The sequence below is a fragment of the Falco cherrug genome, chromosome 7, assembly GCF_023634085.1.
Source record: "Falco cherrug isolate bFalChe1 chromosome 7, bFalChe1.pri, whole genome shotgun sequence".
Taxonomy (NCBI): domain Eukaryota; kingdom Metazoa; phylum Chordata; class Aves; order Falconiformes; family Falconidae; genus Falco; species Falco cherrug.
In genome coordinates this window covers 22935620-22958352 of record NC_073703.1, presented here as the reverse complement: position 1 = coordinate 22958352, position 22733 = coordinate 22935620, and the positions used below count along the sequence as shown (strand labels likewise).

At 41.9% G+C, this 22733-nt stretch overlaps 1 protein-coding gene across 1 annotated transcript in view; it reads left to right on the top strand.

Annotated features, from left to right (window-relative positions):
* CIB2 (calcium and integrin binding family member 2) overlaps positions 1-22733 on the top strand; it is a 49775-nt gene that overhangs the window by 10166 nt on the left and 16876 nt on the right. The window contains exons 2-3 of the mRNA XM_005434108.3: positions 39-73; positions 16747-16858. Coding sequence (XP_005434165.1) covers positions 39-73; positions 16747-16858 — 147 coding nt within the window. The remainder of the gene's footprint in view (positions 1-38; positions 74-16746; positions 16859-22733) is intronic.

Here is a 22733-nt window from a genome sequence, read left to right as displayed (position 1 = left end):
ATCACTATAGTACAATAACACATCTTGTTTTTTAACAGGATTGCACCTTCTTCACCCGGAAAGAAATTCTTCGGTAAGTAAATTGTATCAAATTTTTCCTTTGTGATTTGTATGGAAGAGACTGAATCTTTTCTCTGACTTGTGAGGAAAACCAAATAAAGCCAGCTATTTTGCGTGAATGAATGAGAGTATAGGACTGGACTCAAGATACAGTTACAATATATACATGTGTCTAAGGAAACAGGTGCTGATTAGCTTGACATCAATGTCATTGGCTTTTCTAGGGATGAGCCAGTGACTTTTATGAAAGGAATGTGCTGCCTTTCTGCTCGGTTATATATACATATATATACACACACACACACATATCTGAAGGTACATCCTTCATTCAGTACATGTTTTGGTATGGACTCAAGTGCGGAGAAAACTGGTGGAACTTCAGTTGCAGAGCGCTGAGAATGCTTGTTCCTGTGCAAACTTTCCCTACAGAAAGTCACGGGGGCTGGGGTCGCTTTTTGCAATTGAAGGACTTGGGGTTGTTTCAGCAGTGATGGACTGAGCCAAACTGAAGTCATTTCTGCCTATGTATGGGCTGACTTCTTGCCCAGGATCCTGCCGTGGATTCTTGATCTCTAACCATTCAGATTAAGGATCTGTAAAAGCATGACATCGATCCTGTCCTGTCAGTATACCTGTTTTTTCATGAGGATTTTTGCTGTATTGGGCAGTGAGAATAAATCTGTGGTGTGTATCTAGATGTAGGAGCTCATAACGCTTCAGGATTCTCAAATTTGACTAGCTTCTCAGACATAAGAAGCCTTTGTTTTCATAAACATTGGGAACTGCTTTGAGATCAAAACCGGACGTGGTCTCTGAGCGAAACGTTCTTTGCCACCACTCTGTTGCTGTAAATGTCAGGAAGATGGATGTTGTGTCGAGGCAAAAACTAACGGCTTTGAGTGGTGTGCTTTGTTTTTTTGCTGGAAAAATAAGAGGTGGTATTTCAGCTAATTTCCTGCATCCCTTTTTCTCATTACTGACAGAGAAATGATGCACTCGCTCCTCAGCAGCGCGCATCTCTGAGACCGCTGTGCAGTAACAACGTTGCAATACCACCACCTCAGCCAGAATTGAATTTGGTTCAGGTCCCTCTTCTATAATTATTCTGGTTTAAAATTTAGTCACGTTGCTGGAGTACATTTTAATGGTAAACGGTGTGACGGAGTCAGGATGTGCGTGCAGCGAGTGGGTGACAGCTGCCTAAAGATAAGCTCAGCTTAGTGTGGGCTGGCCCCAGCAGAGACACTGGCGTCCTTGGGGCGAGTCCGGGCTCCACAAAAGGGAATTTCCATAGCATGAATGTAACTGCTTTAGCAAAGCGTTTCTTGGCTGCAGACCTCCAGGGGTGGTGTGTAGTGGTTAGCTGTAAAGAGGTGCTGTTCTGTGAGGGTGATGCCCTACAAAACGTCGCGCAGCTTGAATAAAACTGAACAGTAGTTGTATGTTCCGTCAGGGCTGCCCTGTTGCTAGTCCTGCTGGAGGATGCTGACTTTGGTAAAGCCAGAATTTGTTAGGGCAACTTGTTTAGAAAAGCAGCTGTGAGAGAGACATGTAAGAGACTTTGTGGTTTAGACGTCAGGAGGGGTTTGATGATGTTCTTGTACCGTCATCAATTCCAGTAGTTGGATACAGAATAAAGGATGTCCCTGTGCAGCCACCAAACCTCCGACACATACATGATATAGGCAGAAAAAAGCCACGACACCTAACAGTGTAGTGCGATTTGTTGTATATCCAGACCTTTAGCCACCTTCTAAGTCTTGTAACAGTCAACAAATAACTGCTCTTCTGTTTCACAGGGCTACTTGAGACACGAGTTCTGAAACCATTTGTTTGGATTGGATAAACTGAAAAAAAAGGCTTTGTTTTTCTAAAATCCCCTTTAAATTGTTAAAAGCTTTATAATTGTATTTGTACTATGTTTCTATGAGAGAAATAATTATGAATTAAGGATTTTACATTTTATGTTAGCTAGGGTTCTCTTTGTAGCTTTGTATACTTGACCTAATTGGAGAATTTGGACCCTTCCAGGGTAAGTGGTTTGTAGACTGTGATACTGTGTCATCTTGCTTTTAGGAGTAATTTCTTTTTCTTCCTGGGGATAATGTCTAAGGAAATAGTGGAATTAGCCTGAAAGACTCATTGATTTCCACTGCAAGAAAAGTGACTCATTGTGGTACTTGTACACATCTAAAGAAAAAATTGTGGACAAATAGGAAGCCTAAAACATGTGCAGTATGAGCCCAATTTAAAGAATAAGACATAAAATGTGACCAGTTTTATAGTAAGACTAACATTGGTGGGGGGAGGATGGCTTCGGAACTGTATCTGTGTTTTACAGTGATAAAAAAAGGAAATAAAGGATCAAACATCTCCATGGAAGTTGCAATTAGGAATCTGCTAAATCTCAATAGGCAAACTTTTTTTTTAATCTGGAAAACAACATTTCCAAACTAAATTTGAGCCCTCATGTGCAACTGAGAAAACACAGAAAGTGTACTTGGAAAAATGCGCTGCAGATTACAAGAAAAGATATTTGAAAGTAATGAAATCAGAAAATGTCCTTGTGTGATAGGCAAGCAGGAATGTACAGTATTGCAAAATCTGACTATGAAGTAAAGAGTCAGCAAGTTCTGTTCTCTTTTTCTGGGTTGCAGTAGATAAAAAATACTTGAGAATGAGTTTGCGATGTGCAGCTTTGACAAGCAGATAAAAACTGGCTGAAATTAAGAGATTTCTGTACAGAATTGTCATAAAACTTTCACATGCACTCTTCAGTTTTTCTTGACAGCTGAGACTGAGAAAAAACTTACACTGAAGTTTGATATCAGGGTGCTAAAGATAATGTTTTAGATCGTGCTAAACCCCAAAAGAATAAATGATCTGGATTTGCAAGTATTTTTTATATAACAATACCCTGGGCTTGATTTGTAGTGTGTGCCCCATGCAGAACCTGAGACTGTACTGGATAGGGGACCTTTGGTCGTGGTGAAAACAGCTCACAATTTATTTCTGTAAGAGCACTCTGTGGTCCTGGAGAACTGTGGCAGCATAAAAGAATACCTGAGCAGAAATGGATCTTTATTTTCTCCTTGATTGAGGCAGATTACACAGTACTGTAAACGGCGTGGTGCTGGACAGAACACTACATGTATCTCTTACAAAACTCTGTCATTTGAAACTACATTTGCAGACAGATTATTTTTTTAATAATATATATTATTTTTATATATTTTATTATATATATGATAATGTTTTTTCCCTTGCCTGGCAAGTGTGACTTAAGAGTAGAGGAGATTACTAGAATTCATAGGACTTGATGAAGGGAGCAGCACTGAATTGTGGAAAAGATTCTCCTGCTCTTCGGGAATGGGTGGATGCTTTTCTATGTAAGAAAGTCTGGCGTGGGGACAGGGGGCAACAGGGACGGGGGGGCATCGGCAGCTCCTGCTGTAGCTTCTTACTCTGCCTCTTCCCTATGAAAGCAACTGAGCACCTTTGACAAGTCGCCACTGTAGTTTGTTGCCAACACTTAATATTTGTGTGTATGAGGATAATATTGCCTGTTGAGGTTGCAAGCTCTGTCTGGTAAGGATAATTTGAACTATTTTTACATGCAGCTTGCTGAAAGTTATCTTTGTTGTAGGTTTTACATTTTTACAGTAGTGAAAAAGCTGTTCTGAATATTTTTTTGAGGCTTATGGTAACTCTGAGAGGTGCTGTTGTCATGGTAGACCTGGTCATTTAAATAGAACGATGAAAGAACAGTGAAGTGTCAAATGTGACAAATAGTATTTAAGTTAAAGCAACTCTGACAGATTGTTAGTAAGTACTGTTTCTCTAAAAAGCGTAGAAATGTGAATAAGGATTTTTTTCTTGGTTTGTTTTTCTTTCTTCAGTAACATGAAAGGGCATAAGTGATGCCAATGATAATGCCCCAGATTGTTAGAATTTATTGTGAAACGGAAGCGTAGCTTCTTCCAATACAGCTTAACAATACATTCTGTATTTCGTAACTGGAGTTGTAAGGAAACAATCTATACCCTGGGAAGAGAACAAAGCGTGCACTTAGGCTCAATTATATTCTTTATGTTAGGCTAAGGAAAACTTTTCTGCTTGTGGGCTCTGTATGGGAGAGAAGCGAGACGCTGCCTGCGTGACTTTTCACCCTGTCTGCATCAGAAAGAGCAAAACCAAAAATACTTATGAGGAATGGTGCAACCTTAGAATATGATTGGGAGCAATAGATGTTTTTGGGGTAAGAGCTTAGATTAATGGACAGTGAAAAATGGATGCTCTGCTTGAAAAGTACACTGTAAAATGCAAAATATTAATGTCTGATTGGAAAATACTTAGAAGAATAAGATCATAGGAGTAGTTCTGTAAAGTCCTAAAATCACGGGAGAAGGACTAGTCACTTGGAATCATTGTATTTCCTCTGCTGCTGTAGCCTCGCAGTGTGACGTGTTGGCTCACGGGGCAGCATCACCGGGCTGAGAGGTGGCTGGCAGCAACGCCAGCAGCGGCGGGTGTTGGCTGTGTACGAGCTGTTGGGTGCACATTGCTGGCTAAGGAATTACAGGGTGGCATCAGGAGGTATTTCTGCATGCCTGAGGTGGTGTTTTACTCATAAAATGAGTTATGATCCCCTCGTTAATTAGCACTTCCAGATTTGGCATGTCCCCACCTGGACTAAGAGGCAGTAAGCGCTGTTCTGTGTTTCTCTAAGCACCGCAGAGCGCTCACGGGCACCGTACAAGGGAGGCGCAGGTCGGGCGCGGTTCAGGCAGAGCCGCATTTCTTGTGCAGGGACACAATCCAGCACCGAGTAACCTTACCAAACAAACAAACAAAACAAAAAAGGAATAGTTTTTTGGCTTGAGTCAGCCACCCTGGCAGGCTCACCGTCTGCCTGCATGAGTGTTGGCAAGGGCGCGAGGGAAGGGGCACAGCTGTGTGCGTGGGGATGGAGGGACGAACATGGCAGTTCCAATTTAGATCGATTTAAACTGATGTGAACCAGCATGAGACTGCAATTAGGTGAAATGGGCTTAAGTGTTTTTATCTGTCCCTGCAGGAAAAGTAGCCCATCAAAAAGCCCAAACAACAACAAATCTATTTTCTGCTGGTTTAATGAGCTGAATCAGCTCTCTGAGGGATCAGATGAGTGGTAAAGCTGGCACAAGAGCTAGAGCAAGCAACAGAACTGAAAATGAGGAAAGGAGAGATGAGCAAGACTTAACGTTTTGGTACCAGCACGGTGTTGGAGTGGCTTGGTCTGACTTCAGTGTGTAAGACTTTGATACTGGCATGGATTTAAGTTAACATAAATGCAGGGTGCAGTCAAAGAGGTGGCAGACACATTGTCTTGATTGATAATCTGAGTGTGGATAATTTGCACATTATTAGGAAATAGTAGAATTTATGAGTTTAAGATGAAGAAGAAATAAACATAGAATAATGGAAATGGATCTAGGAAAAAAAAAATCTAAGTGAGACTGCAGCAGAGGCAAGCATGCCTGGTAAAGAGAAAAATAGAAACCATAGATCATTATTGGTGCTTGATAGCTATTTATCACCAGAAAACCTAAGTACACGCTTAAGTATTAAAGACTGTTAGTTTTGAGATGTGCTTAACACAACTAAGAGGATTCTCATGGGCCCAGGACAAGAACGCATTAGAGAATGTCAGATAATATAGACGCATTTATGTTATCATTGATTCAAAAAAAATTCTGAAATATTTATAGGACAGCTGAGAAATTTTTAGAGTTGTTACCGATTTCCTTGGTAGGTATGTGTTAGAGCTTTGAAAACATGCCCCACTTCTTAAGGAGCATGTGGAAATTAGACCCGTATGTATAACTTCAGGGCATAACTGTGGTGCTTTGGAAGGTGCCAGAACACACTGGTGGACAATCTGTTCCTGAGTGTCTAGAACACAACAAAAACTCAGAGGCACCCACTGTGGATTGATTAAAAGCCAATGTCTTCCTTTGGTTGGCTGCTAAAAGGAGCAGATACAACATAAATAGATATGACATATCTTTTATTTTGGTAAAGCCTTTTCCACATTCCTGTGTGTGTTGCTCTTGTTCTACCTGTATAAATATGCTAGCCTCTTGGCTAAGGTACTATTGAACATACTTAGAAAATGTGTAAGAATGGTGAGAAACCTTGAGGTAGGAGGGTTGCAGACACTATGAAGATCAAGATTAGCTTTTTCAACAGTGCTCAGTATGTCAGAGAAATCATTAGATCTGAAACGAGCAGGAGGAAATTCACAGAGTTGAGTACTAAGAACTGAGGAAAAAAATTGTAAGCACAGAATGCAACATAACAAAAAAAATACGGGGTGGGGGGTAGTTGATCTAAGCAAAGTAAGCACAATTTTAACAAACGAACAAAACCCGTAACTCCCCCTGATGCTCTTGCAAAAAAGGGAAGTGCCGTTCTAGGATGCATTAACCTCAGCATTGTATATAAAATGGGAGAATTCCATTCCAGTCAGCACTGTTGGGAGCTCAGTAGGAACAGACTGTTCAGTTTTGTGCATCACCATTCAAAAACAATCTGTTGTACTGAAAAACGTCCACTAGAGAGAAACAGGAATACGGGGGAAAACATGATATATGAGGAAAGGTTGGAAAAACACTTTAGTCATAGCAATGAATCTGTTTAGATAACGTGCCTCTCATTATTGTAAATGGGAACAAATGGTTGAGCTGCCTCTTCGTTATTGTAAATGGGAACAAATGGTTGAGCTGTCTCTTCTAAGGTGGTATTTCTCTTACTCAGTTTTGTAAATCTGATTTTCTAACAGACAAGCTTTTACTCCAGCAGTAATGCTTACCTGCTAGCCAGCCCATCTGTCTATTTCTCCCTGTAGACTAGTACAGTTTGGCAAATACCCAGGCAGTCAAACACAGGTGTTCTTGGTTGTCCATCCTCGCCAAAAAGCACAAGAGCTGTAAATTAAAGTTGTGTAGCCTGGGTCTGACTTAACCTAGCTGGCCAGCTGTGGGGGGGTACGGCAGTAAAGTACAAAGCTGGGCACCATCTGGGCAGCCAGCATGCCTTTGAACCTTTTTGTAGAAGAAAATGAGTCATTCTGTTGAATTTTTTTTTTCTCTGCCTGTTTCTTGGCATGTTTTTGATGGGTAAAATGTAAGTCAGGAGCCCTTCTGGCCAGCCCAGCTGCGTGCTGGGTTTGACACCCGAGTGCTGGGCGAGGCGAGCGGTGCTCGAAAGCCTGCCCTGCGGGGGCGGGGCTGCTCACAGGGGGGTGGAGGGGGGGTCGGGCACAGCTCATGTTCTTCCGGCGCATCACGCCTTTAGAAAATTTGGGGTTCATACGGGGCGAGTTCCCATGCTGTCAGCTCTGGGGGAAGAATGCGTCTGCCAAGAGAATTCAGGTTTGGGGGAGCCCTGTACGCTGGGAACCTTCCTGAACTTTGTGCAAGAAACTGTATGCAGGGAGAATGTATATCCTGAAGCTGCTATTGATCTTCTTGTTAATTGTGCTTCTATTCTTGTTATTAATAACGTTTTTGTATACTCCATGAATGGGGAGAAAAAAAAAAGGCTTCTAGCCAAGTCCTGCATCTCCCGTGCCATAACGCTCTCCTTTATCGTGTCCCAGTCAGGATGCCCCCGTGTTGCGAGGCACGGGGGAGGACCACATCATTCCTTGTTCTGTGTGGGATCTGGACTGCTGGTGTACGGTGTCCAGTTCTGGGCTCCCCAGTACAGGAGGGATACGGAGCTACTGGAGAGAGTCTGGCAAAGGGCCACTGAAACCGTTAAGGGCCCGCAGGACCTCTCGTGAGTAAAGGCTGAGAGAGCTGGGATCTGGAGCGTGCAAGGAGGACAGAGCCCAGTGGCAGGACAAGGGGCAGCGGGTACAAACTGGAAGGCAGGAGGTTCTGTTTGAACACAAGGAAGCACTCGCCCCTCTATCCCCATCCCGGTGAGGGTGATGGAGCACTGGGCCAGGCTGCCCAGAGAGGTTGTGGAGTCTCCATCCTTGGAGATACTCCAAAGCCATCTGGACGCGGTCCTGGGAAACCTGCTGTGGGTGCCCCGGCTTGGCAGGGGGCTGGGCTGGGTGATACTGGAAGTCCCTGGTAACCTCAATCATTCTGCGATTCTTTGAATCACCAGTGGAAGAGAGGCCTGTGGGCAGGTTCTTCGGTGGTGCTTCAAGGAAGGAAAAATACTACGAACTGCTTTTATCTACGCTTCCTGTGCATCATGGAGTTCTGTGAATGGCAGTTACACATACTGAAAGGCAAAGCCTTCCTGAGCGTGACTAGATCTTGTAGAATAAATTTATTATCAGTTATCTGCCAGAAATGTTTCTTGTGTAGAATTTCATTTTAATTTTACTGCAGATGGTGTAGGAGGTGGTTTATTTAGTATTGTCTTGAATTCATCTATACTGCTTCATTTTGCATTGCAGAGATGAAAGGACACTTGATGTGCTAACTAAAAGCTGGCTGAAGGCTCATCTGTCCACCTTCTCTCTTCCTCTTACGCTGCCTTTGTATAAAGCTGATTTCTGTGTCCAGTTACTGTATTTTACTGACATAATGAAAATAACTTCAATTTGGAAGCACAGAAGGGATGTGGCCTATCAGTAAGAGAAATGTAATGAAATTCCTTCACCTTTCAACTCTTCCTGCTTGCCTTTCTCGCTGTTCCTTTTTCTTTATCCTTTTGTTGAAGTGTGGCAATTTAGTGAGTTGAGTTCCTGTTTCTATCAGATGTTCCTGGCTGGTGCCTTCAGTGTCACCAAGTTTCCTATCATTTTGGTTTCAGCTCCATATGGTAGACTCATTTTTCTGATAGACTGTTGCAAACTCTTGCAGTCCTTGGAGAAAATAATTCACTGAGGAATTGCTGCAGTACAGAGATTTATGCTGTAGCTAGCATGTGGAACATGTAACTGTCATTGCAAAAGCAGTTTGTGAACGTGTGGCATAAATCTGAGACCCTGAAAGCACTTCATCAGTTGCAGACAGCCCTGGAGGTGCCTCCTTCCTCAGTTTCTGAGCCCCATGTTAAACCTCCTTCTGCTTGAGCTCTGGCAACTTTTTCTCTGCGCGTGGCAGACTTACAGACGCAGGTCTGGTGGGACCTGTTCCCCAGCTCTCTGATCACACGCCTGCCCATCCGCAGTAACAGCATTGTAGGACAAGAGTACGCGCCCCCCACCCACTGGCATCGGCAGGGGGCTGCAGCCTCTGCACATCAGCTCAGCTGTAAATCAGTTCCCGTCAGGTCTTTGCATCGGCACGATTCATTCTTTCCTGCAGTCTATGCAATCCCATCTCGAATGCTGTTGCTCCTTTGGCTTCCAGCCCTCTCTGTCTCCAGGGGCTCAGAAGGGCGGATCGCTCGGATCGCTCCGTTTCCAGGGCTGTGGGTAGACTGGCCAGTGGTGCTGCTGGTCTCTGGGGTGGTCACTTCTCTGCCTGTTACAAGAAGTCCTCCTCCAGTTCTGCTCTGGCATCTGGGCAGAAGCCTGTAGCTTTGATAGTGGTGAATAACCCACAGGGCAACTGAAGCGCGCGGGAGTGTGGCTCTGGAGCTGCCACTGGCGTCCTCCGAGCTCCTTTGGGACTGTTCGTCAGCACTCGCCACTTCGTCTCGGTGTCCCAGTTAGGCCATTTTGCTATTTATTTTCTGTGAATATGCCAAACAATCTAGAACTGACTCTTTGGGATAGTCTTGATCGGAATGTTAAAGTCTTTGAATGCCTTCCTGTTATTTAGGAATCAACAGGAAAGATGTTGAATTAAAATGTTTTCCCTTTACAACACAAATCAAGTGGCTGGTGCTACAAAGGCAGATCAGAGTTGGTGAGATGTTTATTAGGTTATAAAGGCCACTTTAAAGCTTCTGGTTTTTTCTAATCAATGAGCCATTACAAGCTTTTATCTTTTGTTTTCAGCACTCCTTTAGTGCAGAGTTCTTATTCCAAAGCAGCCCAGCCAGCTGTAGTGTGTTGTCACTACATTTAGTGGTGGTGATCTATGAGTATCCAGCCAGGGAAGAGCTGCCTTGTGTTTTAATACACCCACTGATGACCTTGGGTACAATCTGACTTTCTCTCAAAGCTCAACAGCAAACTAAAACGAGTGCTGCAGGTGTAAGCTTGGAAATCTCTGCTTTTCAGTTTTACACAGGCATAGCGTGGAGGCATGGCTATAAGTTTGGAGGCATTTCAGCCATGTCCAGCAGATACCCGCACAGTGTTACCCTTGCCGACTCCAGGATGCTGCACCCTTGAGAACTGGGGACAGATGCTGACCCACCTTTTTTACCATATAAAATGGTCACAAGTGGTAGAATGAAAGTTAGCATCAACAAAAAGTAGGCTGTGGAGGCAATACTGTGTTGTTTGCGGTTTTTTTTCTGAACACAGCTTTTTTTGGTTTTCACTGGTTGATGGGCAGCTGGGTTGATTTAAAAATTTCTGCTGCTTACAGGTGTAAGTCTTGTTCTGCCCTTAATTAATTCAACAGAAAAAGTCTACCCCCATTTACATGCCCAGGCAGTATTGCTGGTGTAACTGCATCAGTTACCTCAAGGAGCTGACTGTGAAAACCTTGTGTATTTTAAAACACATCAGTTCCCTGAACCTCACTGCAGTTTCTCAAGTGTTAGTGCTTGTGCAAGGGAGGGGAGTGGGTGAGTGAGCTTGAAATTTCTGCAAGGGCAGATCACAGTTTAGGTTTAGACTGGAGTAAAGTGGTAGAGAGTCACAGCCTCACTCCTTGGATATAGTATGTTAACCGTAATCATATACCAAAATCTGTGGGGAGAAGGCATCATCAGTAAATTAAATTGTTCTCTAAATTTGTCACTACATTCCCTCCCACTGTCATCTGCGGGAGTAAACACGGCCAGCTTCTGCGGGAGTAAACACTGCCAGCTTTTCTTCTCGTTCTTCCATGCAGAGTAAACAAGGCATCTTGGCAACAAAGAGCACATCCAGGAATGTGAAAATGCTTCTGCATGCATCCAGAAGAATTTTTTGAAGCAAATGTGCCTGCAGGGTCTGTAGTCTCTCCTGCAAAGACAGTGAAGCTGGGTGCGAGTCCTGGCTTCTGGTGGTACATGATGGTCTGTGTAGGTGTTGGCTGCCTTTCCGAAGCCATACATGTTCAGACAGCACTGCAAAACCTTGCATTGCTCCCCTGAAAGGACATAAATGTTTCTGTGACAAGGGCAGATAGCTAAAGCAGCTTTTAGGTTATTTTCAGATATGCTTCTTGTTGAGGGCTGTGCTAAATGAAAGGATAGAGAGCCTTTCCTGGCTAGATCACAGCTGCTCCTGATGTGGCCAGGTCACCTGAAGCAGCCTTCTGCTTCTGTAAGAACAGGAGAAATATTAGAGCTTTTACCACTGAGCTTTGTTTATTTTCTATTTATGGTTAGTAATTAATGTTACTGAGATGCGTCAGAACGGGCAGTGATCCATACAGCGCCAGTCGGTGCAGCGTTTGGGAGGTGATCACTGACTCTGACTCAGTGTGGGTTTTAGTGCTTGGTCTGAGTGCGGCAGTAGTATGAGCAGTTGACGTAGTGATGTATTGCATAAAGGCAGGAGGGTTACAGGTGTAAATAACCCTTACACCTACTGATTTTTGTGTTGCGTTATAGAAAAATCGATTAGAAATCAGTTTCCTTGCCAAAAAATAAGTACTTGCCCAGTGTAATGTAGGTTACTCAAGTAAACAGAAGTGTTGCTGAAACTTGTGCCCAAGGGACTGTGTTTCACTGTGATACGGGGCTTTCTCACGATCCCGTAAGAGGCTGAAGGAGCTCTGCTATTTTTTCAACATGTTTTCTACAAAATCTGGTCATTTGGGAGACTCGTAATCCAGTTTGTCATAAAAAAGTGCATGGTGTCCCTGAAGGACTTTCCAGCATCAAAAAATTTCAGCGGGGAAAGGAGTTAATATTTTTTGTTGGTGGTTGGTTAGTTGAATTTTCTGTTAGTTGTATTATAAAGAATACCGGAGCTTGTGCAACGTACTGTGTTGGGTTTGGAACCAGAGCTGAAGAAACCTTATGGCCTTTTTCATTGTGAAATTAGCTAATGGTGCCATGTAATAAGGCTATCACAAATAGAGTTGCAGGGTCCTTGCAGATAAAAGCAAGTGGAGGATTGTTTTATGGCTGTAATCTTGTTTGTGGGAGCTGGATCGCAGCCACTTCCTACAGGCTCGTTTGGATGCTTTAGTGTGAAATCCACTCAGGTGGAAAGCTCTGACGCCTACAGATCTTGGAGAGATTTGGTGAATTAGCGGAAGAGTTAGCGGGAGGAGAGCAGGCTGCCGGAGCTGTCCTCAGGTCCACTGCTGATTACTGTGTCCATCCTCCACCTTCCAGCAAATTCTGGCAGGTCCTGCTGCACGCAGGGCCGCGTGCGGGAGCGCTGTGCCTGGCCACTCCTTCCTGCTCTTCTGCAGAGGTGGAAGAAAGGCTTAACTTTCAATGGACAGGCTGGGAACACATTATCTTCACGGATTTCTGTAAAAATAAGTATTTTCTGCATTGTGGATGTTTCTGAATAAAAGACGCTGCATGTATTAACACGTACAGGTAGGGACATATATATGTTAGGGTATAAAGATGTTTGGCAGTGGGAACTGTTCCTTTGCTGTGGTTGTTTTCCCCCACTTCCCATCCCTGGGCATGCATTTCCCTTTCCGATTCTAAAAATGGAGCTCTGTCGGCAGACGTGGTGTTCAGCTCGGTGCCCCTGGCTGTAACTCCTTGCAGAAAGGAAAGAGGAATCAGTTCCATTATGATCTCTGGCAGCAAACTAAAGGAATGTCTTTTTATTCTGTGTCCTTTGGCAATGTTTTTAGCTAAAACCTGGTCCCTTCTGAGAGATACTTTGAATATTTTCTTAGAGATGCTCTCTGAAATTAGCACAATTCCATGGTATGGAGGTATAATAGGGTGGTATTTGTTTTCTTGAAGGAACTGCAAGCCCTCAATGCTTGAAGTAGTAGGAAAAGCACAAGCAGAGAGAATGCATCAGTCTTGGGGAAACTGTATGTACCGCGGTGCTATCAGGTGGGCACACGGTAGGTGCCCTGTCCACGATAAAGTAAGAGTGCTTTTGTTGGCCTTATACTAGAAGACACAAAGTAGTTGATACCTGTGGGACAAGAAGGGTGGTTCTAAGGTGGAATACAAACTCAGACTGCTCTGCAATCAACAGCACAACACATTCCAGCTGAAAAAGGCCAAACTTCCAGGTGAAAGATTTTTTTTTTCTTTCTGCTACTAGAGAGTTTGGGTTAACTTCAGTATAAATAGGTCATTTGGGTTTCTGTGGACAAGATGGTGAATTCTGTCGGGAAGAAAAGATGGGTTTAGTCTGCGCGGATATATTGTGTTGTAAGGAGACTAACCCCTGTCCTGGGGAAAAGGATGCCTGTGGGCGGCTGGAAGAGCTGTAGCTGTGCCCTCTCTTGGGTCTCTCTCCCTCTAAGCCTCCATCACTGAGATAAGATTGTTGCTTCCTAGCAAAGGGCAGCTGCGATACAGCATTGAACCTGTCCTGGGCCTTCCAAGGCTGTTTCTTGTGTTAGACCAATATCGCTATCTCTGTAGATACCATTTCAAAATTTCTTACTTTACTTGACGATGGTGAGCATCATACGGAGCTGTAGTACTTCTTTCAAAAGAGTGCTGAGTATCAGATCACCGGGAGTCGGTGGTGACAATGAACTGCTTTTTGATGTACCTGTAGTAAGTACTTTTTGTCATCTTAGTACTCAGTCTCTATTGTAGCACTGTGTTATTCCTAGTACTAAAGTAGTTCAAAATTCACACTGTTGTGGGTCTTTCTTTTGTTACTACTAACAGGTGTTTATTTATTCTTGTGATATGCCTGTATTTCACTAAGAGATACTTTCCCACAACTTTTTTAGACTGCTGTCACTTGTTTGTTCCCAGTAGAAATTGACCCAGCTTTTGTTTTGTTTTGGTTTGTTTTGTTTTGTTTTGTTTTTTACAAAGGAGGGTTTGTTAGGAGCTCTTTATTGAAGACTAAGAGAAATTCCATACCTTGTTTTTAGGTTAACTTAACAAGCTTAGTAAACCATGAAATACTGATCACTTTATTCCAACCCCTTCTGTGTCTTCTGAAAGACATTGTGGAGAACTTTAAGATGCCCAACTCGGCATCTGTATTCATAGTCCTGTTGGAGGAGACAGAGCAAAGACAGAAGAGTCTAATACTGGAGAAAGCAGGGAAGACAATCCTGGCCGTTAAAATAAGCAGGCAGCGCCAGCCAGTGTGTTTCGAAATGTTGCTCACAATGGTCAAGCTGTTCCAAGGGTGCATTGCTTTATTTTGATGAAGACTAGAATACCATTTCAGTATGTAGCTTTAAAAAAAAAATAAATCCTTAGATGGATATTTGGTTGCAAAGGTTTGCTTTCCTTTAAGTGCTTTTAAGCTTTTTTTTTTCTGTTGCGTTTAGGGGCATCTTTGTAGCTGCTGTTTATGACAGAAATCAGTTACTGGAGTGGGAAATGGCTGTTCCATCTTAAATGACAGAGCATTTATGAGATGTCAGGGTGAGCTGTGGTAAGCAGCCGAAATATGCTTCAGTCAGTGGATATTTAATTTCCTGTATGGCACAACAATACTGCTGCGGGGTGTAAAGACATTAGTTTCCTAAGATCCAGACAAAACATGTGTCTGTGTTCCATTTCATGTATTCTTTGTGACACATCATAATGATGGCCGGAGAGGTGCCTGTAGATTATTTTCTCCTGGTTTTTGAAATTCCTTCCCCACATGAACTTGGAATAGCTGTGGGGCTGCTGGGGCTGAAGCTGCAGCTGGCAAGGCGGAGGGGCTGGGGAGGCTGCATTGCTGCGTGGTTCCTGTTCCACTGTTTAAAACCTCTTAACCTCTCCTTGTAATCGTTAGTATGCCTACTGAGCAGGCAGGACTGTTTTGTTAAAATGAAAACGTCACCAAAAAATACGTACAGCTTTTCAATATATGTAAATAGTACATGTGACCTAATGAGACACCAGACTGCTTTGTGTTAGTACCTAAGATGTGGTAAAATGACCACGTTCTGCCCTATGCAGATGAAGGATTAGGCGTGAAACAAAATTTTCACGTATGATAAAAGTTACATTTTGTAGTACATGACATTTTCTAAGTTTTCTGTGGACAGCAGCTACCTACACTTCCTTCCTATTCCTTTAACACACGCAGAGGGCTGGCGGGTCCCACGTTCATGCTGGATCCATTGATCTCTGACTGATCTTTGAGCACTGGGATACAGGTGTTCCCTCTCCAGCCTTTTTGTGCTATTATTTGACAGAGTCTTGGGATTCTGTATACTTGTCCGCTAGAACGACATAATCACTACAACCAGTACAATTAGAAAATCAGCAGAATTAAATCTCCCCAGTATATGAATTAATTCTAAGCAGGTAATGTTTTACATACCAGGGAATGTCTGTCTGTGGTTTAAGAGCTCAAAATTTGAGATCCTTTGGTGAGTTTGGATTGAATACCCGTTTTACTTGAAACGCTTCCACTCCTAATTTGAGCGAGCCACCCTAGTGAGAATAAATGCGCTGAGATAGTTTGAAGAGTTTACACCCTGCTGAAGTTGATGTTTTCGTTACATCCGGCTGTTTTCTCTTGGCTTTCGGGCTCTGCTTTTGCGCTCATTCACTAGAATATCTGGAGACAGCAAACAAAGGGTGGGATTAGCACATGTTAATTCAATTAATGATTGGAAGTAACGTGGCAGAAACATTTATGCAGTCTTTGCCTAGGTTGTGCAGGAGACTCAGACAGTTTTTACAATTTACTGGTACTCAGCTTCTAAACTTCTAGAAACATTGATGTGTGTCACGGGCTTTGACTCTTCCTTTCCCAGCTCCCTTACAAAACTGTGACGTGATATTGTCCGCATGGTAAGCGAGCCTTAGAGGGTCAAACTCGGTTTATGAACGTTTGCATCTCTCAGGGAAACACTTGTGCATTGCCTTTAAAACACCCTGGTTTGATGAATAAGCTGCGCCAAGAATGAAACAAAGCTGCGTGAACTGGAATGGAGTGGGCATGGTCTGTGCGCTAGTGTCAGCCAGCGCTAGGATTGTAAGGCTAAATCCCAATGCTAGTGAGTCACGGAGAGGAAAAGGGCTTTTTAAATTCAGAAGTGGTGTCACCCAAGGATATCGTTGCCTGTAGCATCATAGTTGCATATTTGACTTTTAAATTCTCTGAGCTGTTGTTCAATGACAACTTTCTGGCGTGGTGCAGATCGCCCAATAGTCTCCCCTGGGATGTGATCCTGGGCTGTGCTCACAGTGTTAGTGCCTTGATCCAGGCCTGCGTATGGTGCTGAAATGTTACTACAGGCAGCCTGAAACGCTACTGAGTTATGCGCCTCGAGTTACGCGTGGGTGTTAGCAGCAGTTATGCTGGGTACTGCATCAAAGCCTTTTTTTTTTTTTTCTTTTCTTTTTTCCTCTAAAAATATGGGGATTTGGTGGGCTTGGACCTGTGTGCTAAAAATACTAAGAATTAGAGCTGCAAGACAAATTTGTGTCTGATTGCTGTATGAATGGAATTGGTTGTTTAAAATTGGTTATTGGCTGTTTTTTTCTGCTTGTTTACAGGTTGCATGGCCGATACCATGAAATGGCACCAAACGTTGTGCCCATGGACTATACAAAGGACCCAGATGTTAAACTACCTATGCAGCTTATAATAAACATGCCTGAGCTAAAGGTATCAATTCTGACTGCTTACAAACTGTGTCTTAAATTATGTAGCTCAACTGCCAGAGGTTTTGCCAAGTAATTTTGATATCCTGAAGCAATGTGCCATGCTGAGGTCTTCCCCTTCCTGTTCCTGGTCAAGGGCAAAACCAGCCCCAGAAACTGGAAAGTGTTTAGGTGGGGTGGGTGCCTGTCTTGCAGAGACAGCTGAGATACGTGTGAAAGGAAATGAGCAGGAACAAAACTTACATTCAGCAATCTTTCCACTTGGTATACATTGATCCCTTAGAAGCCGGTGGGATCTCTGTGTGAAGGGCCGGTTAGAAATCAGAAGTTCTTGTCTCAGTGTGTGGATAGAAAATTTGCCTGAGGTGTGCAGAACGTTGCTGATCAAAAGTAAGTTTCCCCCTTTTTTCTCAGCTGCAAGAGCACAGTAAATACTGGGTTTCTTAATTACCAGGAGTTTCCATGTCTCATGGAGTCATTGCGTGACAGGAAGTGGAGAGACAGTCCATGTAACTAGAAATGAGAGAAGCAGTAGCATAAAGCAACCAGTACAAAAATAATTGAGACGTTATTTGTTTTTATTACCAGTTCAACAAGTGAATATGGTTTTAACAGGATTTTTAGCATTTATTTTTCAAACAGTTAGTTATGTTGTCGTTGGTCCCGTGGTCTATTTTTATCATGTCTGCAAATTAGTTGACATCTTCAAATTACTATCATGTAGAAACAACTATTTGTTCACTGTGCATGAAGTATTAAGAGCAATGCCATAAAAACCTTCTAATTGGTGGCCTTCCACTTCACTTGAAAGATTTAGAAATTCTTCCTTAATGTTGTAAGACATTGATTATTTGGGGGAAAAGCGTACAAGCGTAAGCAATGCTTTAGAAATTCGGTTTGGAGGAGGTTAAGTCAACACAGTGAAAGACATTTTAATTGGTCTTCAGGTTGAAGTTCACAGAGCTTGTTCCTTTATTACCACACTTACTGCATGTTTGGTTCTGCAACAATACCATTTATTGAACGAGGAGCATACTTCACTCTAAAGAATGTTCATTAAAAAGTGTTTGACCAGCATTTCACATAAATGGAAACATTAGAGATTAAACACATATGAGCATTTAATTTAATAGATGGCCATTGAAAAATTTTCATCCTTCACTTATGACTCTGGTTTACCAGATACCTATGTACAGCTTAGAAATTCGGGTTTCTGAATAACTGAGAAATAATTTAGGATTCTTTTCCACACTGAGCAAGGAATTACTCAGCAAAATCCTAGTATATGTTTATACTCTTTCTAATGATGGGTTGGCCTTGTAATAAAGTATATGATGGTGTGGCTAGCTTTAATTCCAAAGTTACACATAAAAAGTAAAGACATTGTAAATTTTAAAATTTTATAAATAAAATAATGCCAGGAAAACTATAGACAGCATTAATTCTATCCTAAAAGCCATAAATGGCACTGTCATCAATGTAGCACATCTACATTATTTGACTTATCAATAGTTAAGGATTTTGGCAGGGCTGTTTTGCTAATGACCTTCCTTACCAATATTCCATAGTATAGGAATAGAATTAATATATACCTCACTGTGGCTCGAAATAGTGACAGAATGGAAACGTGTGATGTGCGATGAGTTTTTAATAGAGCTTTCAAAATGGTTCTTTCATCAGCTGGTGAAAGCTACTCGCCCTTCAAACTCCTGAAGCTGCATAACCCACCCCTAATTAGAATCCAGCTCCAGGTTAGCTTCACATCAGCCATGCCCAGCATGTGTCCTTGAGTGCCATGGGTGTAAGTGTAATTCCCTGCTCCACAGCTTGCAAAGTTGACCTTCCTACCTCACCTCAAATAAAATGAATGACGTTTAATAAATCATGCAGGTACTGTAGTGTAACAAAACCATTCTTCTCATCTTTGCCCGGTGTGTTACACAGTGTGATGTAGGAACAGGCTACAACAGTGGTGGAATTCAGGGTGTGTTTATATGTGAGCTTCTAGTATCAGCAGCTTTGAAGAAAACATTATTTTTCAACAACATTATGTGTTTATAAAAGAGCCTAAATTATGGGCCTGTATACTTAATAATGAAAAAAGTACATCTGGGGAAGTATTAATGGAACTTTAAAATAAAGATCTTGCTGAAAAGTTGGGTTTTTTTCCAGTTCACCAATTGCTTAAAATATCTTACTATAGGTTAACCATTCAGGTATATTATAAGTATTTCATGTAAGTTTTGTAGAAAACAAATGTTTGTATCATTTTTATTATTATACAAATAAGGAAATTAGGCAACAGCAAAAATAATAATACTTTGCAAAAATGCCTTGCATTTTAGTTAACCTCAAATTGAGTCCAGTTTGGAGACAGAAACAAAGATTTCAAATCAGATTTATCTAAAATTAGATTTAAGTCATAATTAGGCATCAAAGTCAGTAGCCTGCGAGTTGTTGGCATGAGCAGCCCTTATCAGGCCCTTAGGCTGAATTCTGCAGTATAGTGTTAAATTACTCACCAGAGCAAGAAGTTGGGACTTGGAACACTTGCTCTAGATCATCTTTGTCCTGCCCATGAGATTGTGGGATGGGATGAATGATACCAACAGGTGAATAGAGAACAATTATGCACTACTTTTCACAAGGACAAGGAAGTATTGCATGGCATTACAGACAGCTGACATAACATGTGAATGTATTGAGGAACTTGTTGCCACAAGACATTTCGGCAAAGACAGCATTAGCCTTCCAAAATTATTTAGGTACTTTTATAGAGCAGAATTCCACAGATTGCTACTCATTTTTATGAACTGGATGTAATATCTAACTTAAAGTCCCCAAAATGCTCATTGCATTGATCTCAGAATATACTATAGGAAGGATGGCCATATCACCGTTTTTTTGTTTGTTTTTTTTTTGTTTTTTTTTTTTTATGTTTGCCTTATCTGCTACTGGTTCCAGTTAGAGTTAGGCTGGTGGGCTGGATGGACTGATGATTATGACAGTTCCCATATTATAGTTGGGGGGCAGGGTGTGTGTGTCCCTTAGTAGCAATCCCTAGATCCGTTGGATTTATTCTTAATGCCCCAGTGAGATTTGTCTGAGGTGATTTACTCAAAGGACCTGCTCTTAGCAGTTACCTGGAACCGGTCATGTGAAGCTGAGCAGCTAGTCTGAAAGCAAGAACATTCTTGATCTTGAAATAGGAATATTTGCCTGGCTTACTGAAGTGCTGTCATGTCGGTTGGACAGCTGTAAATAAAAATGCACATTAGTGTTGTATAGACAACAATACACTAAAAATTGCTAACGGTCTTACATACATGAATATAAAATAATAAAATAAACCAATTAGCTTTTTTAGTAGCTAGCAGGATGAAACAGCATGGGCTTCACAAAGCCTAAGTACGTGGGAGCATCTTTAAGTATTCTGTTTTCAACTATCCGCTATTTTTGCTTGTGCATAAATACGGAATTCTTATCTTGGTGATAAAATGTATCATCCTCCAGGGGTTTTGATTCATTCATCCATTACTGTAAGTAGCTTTATTTCTCTCTAACATGTATGCAACTCATTCATCACTGTAGCATCTTAGGTGCTTGTACTGGCTGGCACTTCTGGTGTGGACCATTGGTATTCCCTAAGTTTTATGTTGTCATCTCTAGAATCTTGATAGTGCAGTATGAAATTCTCAGGCTCAGTTATGTGGCTCTGTGGAGTTTAACTGCCAGATGGCCGATAGCTGCTTTGTGAAAAATCAAGGCAAAGTTCAGAAAAGAAAGCACGAAGTGATAATCACACAGGTTCTTTTTGGCTTCAGTGATACAGGGTTGAACACTCGGGAGCACATTAAGGAACAGCTTATTGTACAAAAACTTTAGAGATGGGAGGCTACTACTGTATTTACAAGGCAGCCTGGTGCTTAAGCTGAGATATAAACCAGAATTTTTATACTGGACCATGATTAGATTTTGAGATACAGGAGCACATCTCATTACCTTAGCAAAGTTAGGTGGTAATGATAATAGACTTCCATAAGTAAAGTTGATTGTCATCTATCTTCTCCCAGGTCTCACAAGGCTGTGGAAGATCCTTAGAAATACTGCTGTCAAACCACTCATTTTATTTCAGGAATTCTAGCAGTTCACAGAGGAAGTGCTTTCAATAACTAGTGAGTTCATTTCCAGTGAAATACCAGTTAGAGGAGGCTAGATCTTACTCCATAACTCTTTCAAAACGTTGACACTAGGAGATGTTAAAATGCCACCCAGGATCTCAGTTATAAACGAGGGTCAGTCTTGGTCATGGAGCCTTTTGTGGTTACCCGTGCAGATGGTGGGGAGGGGGAGAGAGTGTTTCCCCTAGAGTTCATTTTCCAAGCAATCTAGGTAGTAACTCTAGCTCGTACCAAAAAATACCTTTTAACCTTTGCGGTTTGACCAGGCTGCTAAATACATAATTCTGGTGCTTTTTTCCTTCAGTAAATTTTCATCAAGGTGAAGACAAAGCCAACATCTAAATCTTAAAATAGAAATAAATGAACTGATGTCTATTGAATTCTAATGAAATTAGTGATAATTTCAATGCACCTGGCTTTTTTCATATACACATTACATTTCTAGTTACTGGCAATGTTGAGGTCAATATCACTGCAGATTCTGACAAATGGACAGAATCAATAATGCACTTTTCTAAATTAGATTCTGCTATTATAAAGAAAGACCTTTACCTCACACGTTAATGTTTTGAGCCAGGATTTTTGTGTTTCAAAGCAAAAAAAAAGATTTGATGGTGTCACTTGCAGATCTACAGTAAGCAAATAGCTTTTAGTATAAAATATTACTATTAATTACATTATTGGGGTGTTCCTTGTGATGAACAAGGAGTCTTTTCTTTGTTGTGTCCCAAACCTTTACGTATAAAACTATTATAAGTAATAAGTGTAATATTGTTAGAGCTAATAAAATCACAATTGGATGAAACATTAGATTCAAAATTCCTGTTGCTGTTGGTGACCATCTGGGTAACGTATCTCCCCAGTGATGTTCTCCATCCTTTTTCACTCTTTCCAGGACATGGTGTATCTCTGCTTCATGATGGGACGGTGGTCAGGGGTCTTTAGCCATTGTTGCAAATTCATTTTAGCAGTTGATGCAGGTCATCATGTTGCAACAGTTTTCTTACCCATGTAAGGTTCATCCCAATGGAGGTAGGCAGTAAATCTTGATATGATATGTAGTTAAATTGTAGCAATTGGTGTGTTGTGACAGGTAAAATTATGAATATGGGTATTTGAGTGATTACGTTTCTACAATGGTGTTATCTGTAAAAATTGACTCACAAAGGGTTCTCATGCAAACACACCCATATGCAACATATACAGGTGAGTTTCAGGGGTTTCATCAGGACGTATTTCAAAATGACAAACATTTTGTTCGGTGTCAAGACAAATGTCTTAGGCCTTAGTGGTATTACTTTCACAAATACCTCCCGGTTGTTCCCGTCTAACGCATGCGTTAGCATCAATAGTTTGCCATTTATTCATGTTTTGTTGGGCCCATATTGTGTGTCCGAACAGGTGGAGTGCAGTCCCGGGTGGCTGAATCCCAGGCAGTGCCTGCATATGTGGTAGGTACCGAAGCATTGCGTATTGTCAGAACAAAAGCTGTGGCTTTACTGTCCGTGGGGTTATCAGTGGAGTGAACTAGATGCCACCAGGGCTGCCATTCCCTTGCAAATTTAGTTGTGTAATCCCAGGTTACCTTTTGAATCTCAGGGGGCAAGATGCCCTCATCGCCTTCCCTTATAACTGCTGTTCCAGCAGATTGCAGCCACAACTGAGATACGTGTGGTGTGGAACATACTATAGCTGCCA